Source organism: Ascaphus truei, chromosome 9 (genome assembly GCF_040206685.1).
Source record: "Ascaphus truei isolate aAscTru1 chromosome 9, aAscTru1.hap1, whole genome shotgun sequence".
NCBI lineage: Eukaryota > Metazoa > Chordata > Amphibia > Anura > Ascaphidae > Ascaphus > Ascaphus truei.
In genome coordinates, this window is record NC_134491.1 from 20,721,495 (window position 1) to 20,731,754 (window position 10,260).

General features: G+C 49.4%; 2 protein-coding genes across 2 annotated transcripts in view; both read right to left on the bottom strand.

Moving 5' to 3' along the window:
- The window catches only part of TFEB (transcription factor EB), a 16,267-nt gene extending 14,613 nt beyond the window's left edge, over positions 1 to 1,654 (bottom strand). The window contains exons 1-2 of the mRNA XM_075615380.1: positions 1,611 to 1,654; positions 1,136 to 1,205 (exon numbers count right to left, since the gene is read on the bottom strand). Of these exons, the coding sequence (XP_075471495.1) occupies positions 1,136 to 1,205; positions 1,611 to 1,654 (114 nt within the window). The remainder of the gene's footprint in view (positions 1 to 1,135; positions 1,206 to 1,610) is intronic.
- A 945-nt stretch (positions 1,655 to 2,599) lies between these two features.
- On the bottom strand, positions 2,600 to 9,747 carry LOC142502529 (gastricsin-like). The gene is made up of 9 exons (XM_075613635.1): positions 9,629 to 9,747; positions 7,594 to 7,750; positions 7,213 to 7,330; positions 6,570 to 6,688; positions 5,968 to 6,167; positions 5,229 to 5,336; positions 4,388 to 4,535; positions 4,185 to 4,283; positions 2,600 to 2,917 (listed from the first exon to the last, which is right to left on the bottom strand). The coding sequence occupies exons 1-9, from the start codon at positions 9,682 to 9,684 to the stop codon at positions 2,765 to 2,767; spliced, it is 1,158 nt and encodes a 385-aa protein (XP_075469750.1). The 5' UTR covers positions 9,685 to 9,747; the 3' UTR covers positions 2,600 to 2,764.
- Positions 9,748 to 10,260: the final 513 nt, after the last annotated feature.

Here is a 10,260-nt window from a genome sequence, read left to right on the forward strand (position 1 = left end):
CGGTCAGGTTACCGGCTCGGTGTGTCCGCTTCCTGCTGGCTCCTGCTCCCGGTTTCTATGTCCGGCTTCTCGGGCCGCTGTGTGTGCCCCCCGGGACCCCCCGCTCTGTGTGCCGCTGCTCCCGGGGCCGCTGCTCCCGCCCCCTGTCACTGGCTCCTGTCAGCACCGAGCGCGCACTGTCCGCCAGGGGGAGCCGGGGAGACGCGGAGGACCATGGGAGATGGAGTCCAGAGCCGCGGAGGGTGACGGGAGGGTGACGGGAGGCCGGGGGATCCAGCGTCGGCCATTTTTGATAAGGGCAAAAATGCCATTACATGAATCCTGGTGTCAGTATTCTTGGGTCATTCGGAATTATTGGAATAATTATAATCTAATATTATATTATGATATTGCAAAACCTTTTTTTTCACAATCTGCTATTAACAGCTTTTTATTATAACAAACATGGGGGTCTGGAACTAAGGGTGCTGGGGGGGAGCGGCGCTGGAAGGGTCAGGGGTGCTGGGGAAGGAGGGTGAGGGGTGCTGGGGAGGGAGCGTGAGGGGTGCTGGGGAGGGAGGGTGAGGGGTGCTGGGAGGGAGGGTGAGGGGTCCTGGGGAGGGGTGCTGAAGTGGGAGGGGGACGGGTGCTGGGGGGGAGGGGTGTTGGGGAGGAAGGGTGAGGGGTGCTGGGAGGGTGAGGGGTCCTGGGGAGGGGGAGGGGTGCTGAAGAGGGAGGGGGACGGGTGCTGTGGGGGAGGGGTGTTGGGGAGGAAGGGTTGAAGGGTGCGACCAAGCCCACACTGGCATTTGGTCGTAGAGGGACCCTTCGCCGCCGGTTTTAAGGTAGCGGGTTAACTTTGGGGGTTTTAGCGGTGAGAGTAAGAGGTTAAGGTAATTAGGGTAGGGGTTAGCGTTAGTATTCGGGGTTAAGATTAGGGGATTTAAGGGCAAGGGCTAAATTTAGCAATTTACCTAAGCGGGATAGTGGCCTGTGGTGGAGGATCCCTGCGGCGAGGTCACCTGCAACAAAATGCCGGTGGAGATTTGATCACGGCGAAACAGCCGCGACCAAATGTCCTAGACTGTGGTTGATATGTGTGTGTATATACGATGTATGTGTGTATATATATATATATATATATCCAGCAACTCACTGAAGCAAGATGGTGGGCCTCCATATTCATTTCAATAAGACCATAGTGATGTTGAACAAAGATGTGAACTCTACAAATATCAAAGTAAATTATATAGAGCTATAAGAGGTCGAAAACAATGTCAGCCTTGGAATGCATGGAAACCTCTCGCATCAAATCAGTAGGAGGAGGAAGATGGGTTGGCGCGTATTTGGAAGAAGAAAGACAATGTTTCACGGGAGCCTTCCACCTTGCCTCAGGAGGAAAGTTTTTTTACCGCCCTATTCTGCCCGTGCTCACGTAGGAATGTGCGCAGATAATTCCGAAACTTCAGACAACTCAAAGAAGGATAAAGAGATGTATTCTGGGTATTAGATGTAAGTAGAAGCAGGAGCCCAGCCAGGATCCAGGATGAAAAAATAGAAGATTCCAGGGCAACTCCAAATATCAATGAATTTATTGAATGTAGCCCACAGTGGAAGGTGAAAAAACGCACCTACGCGTTTCGTCCGGTAGGACTTTATCAAGGTGTTGATTCATCACGCTACGTGTTAGTGACTGGAGCGGATCGGGGACGCTCCGGGGATTCGGTTAAGCCAGGGGAGCGCAAACTTTTTAAGCTGCGCCTCCCCCGGTCTCGCGCCCCCTCTCCTACCTTCCACATGCGTCAAATGACGCTCTGGGGTCGCGTGATGTCATGTTTATGTTCTCACTATCACTTACTGAATTGTAAGTTGTTGGTGTTACAGTACAATATTGTTTTTAATGCATTCATTTTGATACTTAGCTCTGGTGCGCTTGTATCGTCCCTATATTGTATATAAAAACACACGCTATATATATAGAGAGAGAGAGAGACAGACAGACAGACAGACAGACAGACAGACAAAGACAAAGCTCACACTGGTGACCGTTGATCACGTGAAATAATTTTTCTTATATTGGAGCAGTTCTTTTTTTTCTCTATTTTTACATTAGCAATCCAGCTAAACCTTGTACCTCTGGAATGAATGGAGTTTTTGAGTGCATTTGACCTTCTAATCACACACACACACGAATAATTATAAGCATGCACACACGAATAATTATAAGCATACACACGAATAATTATAAGCATGCACACACGAATAATTATAAGCATACACACGAATAATTATAAGCATACACACACGAATATTTATAAGCATGCACACACACACACACACACACACACAAATAATTATAAGCATGCACACACACAAACACACGAATAATTATAAGCATGCACACACACACACAAATAATTATAAGTATGCACACACACACAAACACACGAATAATTATAAGCATGCACACACGAAATAATTATAAGCATGCACACACGAATAATTATAAGCATGCACACACGAATAATTATAAGCATGCACACACACACACGAATAATTATAAGCATGCACACACATAATGTAACACTTATAAAATGAAACTTCCAGCATGAAAATGTGCTCTACTTGTAAAAACCTTTATTGGGGTTTTCATATTCACTGATTTATTGCGATAAGAAGCTTTATTAAACCCTCTCACTGCTGCACGTGCATGGATCATCTTGTTATCTTCCAAGGCAGGAACACTGAAAGACGTTCCCCTGTGGACTGACCGCTCTGGGGGTCTTTATGCTGCCTGAGCGAAGCCCACCCTGTTGTTGGTCATGTCATAGACAGAGTAATACTGCCGGAGGAAGACGTCTCCCAGAATCCAGAGGGGCTGTCCGTTCTGGGACGGGAGGTACGTGGCCTCAACCCCAACCGAGCAGTAACCGTTATTCTGAAAGTAAACAGAGAGACGACTTGTATCAGACTGGAGACTGTCGCACTCAGCAGAAGGGCAGTGTCACTTTCTAGGAGGCAGAGTCACTTCTTGGAGGACAGTGTCACTCAGAATGCAGTGTTACTCATTAAAAGGCAGTGTCACCCATTGTAGGGCAGTGTCACTCATTGAGCGGCAGTCTCAATCATTGGTGGGCAATGTCTCTGATTAGAAGGCAGCGTCACCCATTGGAGGGCAGTGTCACTAACTGGAAGGTTGTGTCACTTACTGGTGTACAGTCCCACTCATTGGGAGACAGTCCCACTCATTGAGAGTCAGTCCCACTCATTGGGAGGCAGTCCCACTCATTGGGAGACAGTCCCACTCATTGGGAGACAGTCCCAGTCATTGGGAGACAGTCCCACTCATTGGAAGTCAGTCCCACTCATTGAGAGGCAGTCCCACTCATTGAGACAGTCCCACTCATTGAGAGACAGTCCCACTCATTGAGAGACAGTCCCACTCATTGAGAGACAGTCCCACTCATTGGGAGACAGTCCCACTCATTGGGAGACAGTCCCACTCATTGAGAGGCAGTCCCACTCATTGAGAGGCAGTCACACTCATTGAGAGACAGTCCCACTCATTGAGAGACAGTCCCACTCATTGGGAGACAGTCCCACTCATTGAGAGGCAGTTTCACTCATTGAGAGACAGTCCCGCTCATTGAGAGACAGTCCCGCTCATTGAGAGACAGTCCCGCTCATTGAGAGACAGTCCCGCTCATTGAGAGACAGTCCCGCTCATTGAGAGAGTCCCGCTCATTGAGAGACAGTCCCGCTCATTGAGAGACAGTCCCGCTCATTGAGAGACAGTCCCGCTCATTGAGAGACAGTCCCGCTCATTGAGAGACAGTCCCGCTCATTGAGAGACAGTCCCGCTCATTGAGAGACAGTCCCACTCATTGAGAGGCAGTTTCACTCATTGGAAGACAGTCTCACCCAGCACCAGTGGAGTTTTACTGATAGAGCAGGGGGTCACTTAGAAAAGTTTCCTTAGGGCAAAACACAGCCTTATGAAGAATTTTTTTTTTATATTTAAAGCAAATTAGTTTTTTGTCTTTTTAATAACTCTGTTGTTGTTTTTCCTCCCAAATCTTACAGCCTTGTATTATTAGGAGATAGTCCCATATTCCTTTGCTAGTGTCAGTAAACAGCGTTGTACTGTCTGTGTGTGAGTGACAGAGCATGGATACTGTGTATCAGAGACACCCAGAACTCCTTACCTGAAGGATGTATCCGGAGGCAGGGATGGCAAACTGGACTCCATTGATGGTGAAGCTGATGGGAGGCAGGTTCTGCACGTTGTTACAATTCACCAGGAACTAAGCAGAGAAGAGAAAGAGCCATTATCCCATAGCACGTTCCATCCCATTCCACCCCGGAGGTGACCACATGAATTCAGAAATGCGGCCCAGTGTTGACTCACCTCTCCATTTTGGCCCTGCTGGGCTCCCAGATTCTGCAGCAGAGTACTCATATACTGCTGGGGGACAGTAAGGGGAGAGGTCCCCGTGTCTACGATGGCCTGACAGCCCTGGCTACACCATCCTGTTGCTTGCCCGTTGATGGAGAACCTGAGGATGGGACCTTATTACTGGAGTCAGGAGGAGCCCTGGGACCTTAATGCTGCTGTTCCTACAGTCACCACATTTGCGGCTCACAATCCTCCCATCAGTGGACAATTGTGATTGTGGGAAGGGGCACCGTTTCATAAGTACATCCAGGAAATCGTTGTGACTCATTCATTGGGAGACTACCACCCAGTGCATTACGAGCCTATGTCAACAGGTTCAAGCTCTGCCCTCCGCACTGCGCAAACATCACACAATAAATAGTGCGCTCCCAGACGGTAAATCCATTACTTTGCAATGAGGAAATGGCGAGATCTGGTTTTAAAACCTTAACGAAAACGAGCTGATTCATGGCAGCATGATACCACCCCAGAGGTGGCTGCACGAACGTCTGTGGGTTAGCAGCTGTATGACGGCACATGGGAAGAGGAGCATTCTGAAGCATCAACACCTTGTGGGCAAGCTCTACGTGTGAAGAGCGTTCGCCATGGTGCTTGAATTGGCATCTAAACGTGCAGGGATCGGCTCTGCTCGTGATGGAAAATGCACCCCCCCATGTTGCCATTGAGAGCTGTCTGGGATGCCCCACAGAGTCCGTAATGCTAACCCTTTCACTGCCAGAGGGTTCTGCAACGCGTTGCAAAGCGCAAGCGCACATGGACAAGAGCGCAGGCCTGGGATGGCGAGGTCACTTACGCATCGATTCCAACCTGCCAGTAGACTTCCTGGGTGACGGGAGCCCACTGGATCTGCCCGGAGTACAGGCTGTTATCTACCCCGCCGAAGATAATTTCTCCCGACTGGCTAAACAGCGGAGAAACACAGACATTGAGGGAACAGATAAAACCGCTTACCCTGCCCCCCACACTCTGTCAATCTCTCCTCACCTCCCCCCCGCCCCCCCCCCCCCCCGGTGTGAAGCCTGAATTTTCCCATATTTAAGATCACACTTGTATACCAAAAATATTAGATTACACCACCTCTCCTGGGAGACTGTACCATGCATCCACTGCTATTTCAGTGTAGCAGGACTTGCTTGCATGTTCCTCCAGCCTTCATCCTGCAGCCGTTCATTAAATACATGCCTCAAACTTGCACCTTGTTTTTGATGGGTTTTAAAAACTTTCTATCGTGCCCCCGTCTTTCTCCTCGCCTTATCTCGTCTCTCTTTCACCCCCTAGCTTTTACCTCTCTCCTATCCCCCTCTCACGCCTTCCTCTCTCAAAGCCCCCTCACCTTTCTATCTCACACCTCCATCCCTTCCTTTCTAAACACGGAGGGCCTGATTGATTCTGTTGATATCCATCTGGTGACCTCCAGGACGGACTAGTTATACATTTCCATCACCTCCCTCCCCCTCGGACCCTCATACAAATAACGTGTCCTGCTCCCCGTGGGTGGGGGGAGGGAACGGCTCAGACAGGAGCTGATTTACCTGCCCATGTAGACGCTGAAGATTGGGTTGTTGAGCAGGTTCTGCTGCAGCATGCCCTGCATGACGGTGGTGGCGCCCCCTGCGGACATGGCAGGATAGGCCATGCCAAAGATCCCATCAAACTTGGAGTAGTAGAAGCTGCTGCCGCTCTCCGTGTAGGTCAGACCGAACTCCTGGCTAGTGATTGAGAGTCCTTGCACCTGCATGGGGGGTTAGGGGTCATTTACTGTAGAGTAGATGATTTAAACACACACACACACACACACACACACACACACACACACACACACACACACACACACACACATATAATCAAATGCTTTTAGTGTTAATGGGAGATTATCTTTGAAGTGGGATTTGAGACCAGCTTAATTTGACTCATGCACCAATCTTTCGATTGTAAGCTCTTCAGGGCAGTGACTCACTGTGTATGTGAACCCCATGTACAGCGCTGTGTACACTGTCGGCGCTATATGAGCGCACCTGGTTCTTATTATCCCACGGTGATAGCATCCCCAGACCTCCGAGGTGTGTGAGGCATCTCAGCATATTAAAGTCCCGGAATAAGTCATATGACATGGGGGTTACTTCGGGTCACTCACCGTCACGGTGTCATAGCCAAAGACGCCGGTGACACTGCCGCTGCCGTATGACATGCTGAACTGCTGGCTGTTGGATGTGTAGGTGGAGGACTGGCTGGGATTGAACAGGTTGTGATTGGCTGCAGGAAAAAAAGGACTCTCAAAAAGCCCATTCTCACACTTAAATAGGCCCCACAAAATGTTACTGACAGTATCACCCGCAGTGACGTATAATACACCTCTGATGTCACAGCATGATACTGCAGTATATCACACCTCTGATGTCACAGCATGATATTCACTGCAGTATAACACCTGATGTCACAGCATTATAGTGCAGTATAAATACACCTCTGACGTCACAGCATGATACTCACTGCAGTATATCACACCTCTGATGTCACAGCATGATACTCACTGCAGTATATCACACCTCTGATGTCACAGCATGATACTCACTGCAGTATATCACACCTCTGATGTCACAGCATGATACTCACTGCAGTATAACACACCTCTGATGTCACAGCATGATACTCACTGCAGTATAACACACCTCTGATGTCACAGCATGATACTCACTGCAGTATATCACACCTCTGATGTCACAGCATGATACGCACTGCAGTATATCACACCTCTGATGTCACAGCATGATACTCACTGCAGGCCTGACTTTGACAGTAGGTTGATGCTACCCAAAGGTTGGAAGATCCGGTGTCAAACAGAACCAGAAAGTTCTGGGGTGGGGTCCCGATGCTGATCTCCCCGTAGTAATATGTCTAAATAAGAGAGACCCTTCTATTTGTTCAATCACTCTGCTTCATATTATACTCACATACATGTACGTGTTCATATTCCACTCACGCTCACATGGTCACTTGCTACTCACTTACACGTATGTGTACACATCATACTCATATACGTGTACATGTGTTCACATGATACTCACATCCATGTACCTATGTTCTTACAATAATCACATCTATCTACATATGTTCCTATGATACTTGCATACATGTACATATGTCTCCATGATACTCACATCCATATACATGGGTTCATAGGCCACAGCAAAGTCGGATTTGTGGTTGAAGTTGTATTTCATGGCTGGGTCTCTCTTGTGCGTTTTCATGAATTCTTTCAGCACCCCCTTCTCCCGCATGGTGTCCCGGGCAGACTTATATTTCTTCAGAGGGACCCTGAGACAGAGGGAGAGAGGGAAGGAGAGAGGGAGGGAAGGAGAGAGAGCGGGAAGGAGAGAGAGAGAGAAGGAGAGAAGGAGGAAGAGAGAGAGAGAGAGGGGGGGGTATGGAGAGAGAGAGGGACAGAGAAGGAGAGGGAGAGAGAGGGAAGGAGAGAGGAGGAAGAGACCGAGAGAGGGATGGAGAGAGAGAGAGAGGGATGGAGGGGGAGAGACGGATAGAGTGAAGGAGGGAGAGAGAAAGAAGGAGGGAGAGAGGGATGGAGAGAGAGATAGATTGATGGAGGGAGAGAGTAATAAAGAGAATGAGGGAGAGAGAGCGGGATGGGGAGAGAGGGACGGAGAGAGAAGGAGGAAGATGGAGAGAGGAGGAAGAGAGAGAGAAAGGGACGGAGAGAGAAGGAGGGGGAGAGAGAGGGATGGAGGGAGAGAGAAAGAGGGATGGAGAGAGAAGGAGGGAGCGAGAGTGGGACGGCGAGAGAAGGAGGAAGAGTGAGAGAGGGATGGAGATTGAAGGAGATGGAGAGGGGGATGGAGAGAGAAGGAGAGAGAGAGGGGGATGGAGAGAGAAGGAGGAAGAGAGAGGGAAGGGAAGGAGATTGAAGAAGAGAGAGAGGGATGGAGAGAGAAGGAGGAAGAGAGAGATGGGGATGGAGAGAGAAGGAGGAAGAGAGAGATGGGGATGGAGAGAGAAGGAGGATGAGAGAGAGGGATGGAGATTGAAGAAGAGAGAGAGGGGGATGGAGAGAGAAGGAGGATGAGAGAGAGGGATGGAGATTGAAGAAGAGAGAGAGGGGGATGGAGAGAGAAGGAGGAAGAGAGAGATGGGGATGGAGAGAGAAGGAGGAAGAGAGAGAGAGGGGAGGGAGAGAGAGAGGGGGGAAGGAATGCAGAGATAGTGGGACACAGAGGGAGAGGAAAAGAAGGATAAGGGAGAGAAATAAATAAATAAAAAGTTGTGCCATGTGAGGCCAAAATGTAATGTTCTGGCTGTTTAACCCCTTCACAACAAGTGACAGTGAAAGGGTTAAAGTAGTCTGTGAACTGGGGTAATTTGGGCGCCACGAGGTATTTTCCTCCATCATTCGCTTTGGGTTAATGCATGAAGATCTCTGCTCCAGTTTCGCTCCCCGTGCCCGGGCTGGTGACGGGTCGAGTGGTTCTGCCGGGGTTTAGGCATTAATACGCGGCCCTCACCGTCGTCTGGCGGGTTTATTTCTCAAAGTAAAAAAAACAGCACCAGATTTATCAAAGAACAGTAATCCCACGGGAAGCAATGGGGTTATTTTTCTTTGATAACTCTGGTGCAGTTCTTAGCCGGGAGACTGATCCATAACCCCAAATAACCATGCCCCACAACTATCTGAGGAGGAGACTCACGTGGTCTCCAAAATACACTGCAGCAGCATCCATCCAGGTGCAGTAAAAGGTATCACAACTTGATAAATATGGAGCTAAGTTGCCTCCGAGATGTCTGCCCCAGCTCTCTTCCTGCACATACTCTCTCTCTGGTTCCTGCCATACTAACTCACACATTCCCAGCAAGTTCAAACCCCCAAACCCACCACATCATATATATATATCATCACATCATATATATATATAATAGCTGATAGCTGATATACCCGGCGTTGCCCGGGATGTAATTTTCCCGCTCACCCCCTATCTCCGCTCACCCCCTATCTCCGCTCACCCCCTATCTCCGCTCACCCCCTATCTCCGCACACCCCTATTTATTTATGTGAAAAGGAGTGCTACTGAGTGTGGCAAATGTACTCCCGCCATACTAACTCAACCCAGTTTCCTGCTTTCTCCCTGATAAAAGTTACCGCACGTCAGTGCAAAAGCAACCGGCCCGCTTGTATCAGGTACCCACCTTACCAGCCCCTCCGCCAACTGGAGGCAAATAAAAACGAACACCACCCACTTCATGTTTCCAACTCTCTGTTCGGGGGAAAGATCTGGGGCCTCTGCCGGTTCCCTCTCTTATAATGGCGAGACCGCCCCTCCTGCGCCCCACGCCTCCCACTCTCCACCAATGAAACCCCTGCCTTGGCCTCCGCCAGAGATTTCCCTTTCAGCTTCCAGCGCTGATGAGATAAGAGCGATTAGACGAGATGTTTGATAAGGAGGAGCGAGGGGTAAACACAGCAGCCAAATGTCACCCTGTGCACCCTTCACCTTCACACGGGGTGCTTTGCACCGCAGCGTCTCCTTGGAGGATGGGCTGGGAAGTTTTGGTGCATTGGTAAAACGTAGCTGGTTCCTGGGTGGCAGGATGTCGCTGGCTGTGGATCAGGATGGGATACCAAACATCGGCGCTTGGTAATCACGGCTAATCTGTCTTATGGGCCATAGCTGAGTCTTAAAGCAAGGGCAGAGGGCTGTGTAGACTCTTTTATGATAATACAAGGGGTAGGCGTTAGTACAGCTCGACCCCGTTACAACGCGAATCCGCTTATAGCGCGATGCACGCGCGGCTCCCGATTTTTGTATTTATGAATACAG

What these genes read in the sequence shown, in the direction of transcription:
- LOC142502529 (XM_075613635.1), bottom strand. Translation starts at nt 9,684, where the DNA reads ATGAAGTGGGTGGTGTTCGTTTTTATTTGCCTCCAGTTGGCGGAGGGG. An exon ending in ATGAACCCATGTATATGGAT is followed by an intron (nt 7,331 to 7,593) that starts GTGAGTATCATG and finishes TCTCTTATTTAG; the next exon opens with ACATATTACTACGGGGAGAT. An exon ending in TTGGCTATGACACCGTGACG is followed by an intron (nt 6,168 to 6,569) that starts GTGAGTGACCCG and finishes CCCCCCATGCAG; the next exon opens with GTGCAAGGACTCTCAATCAC.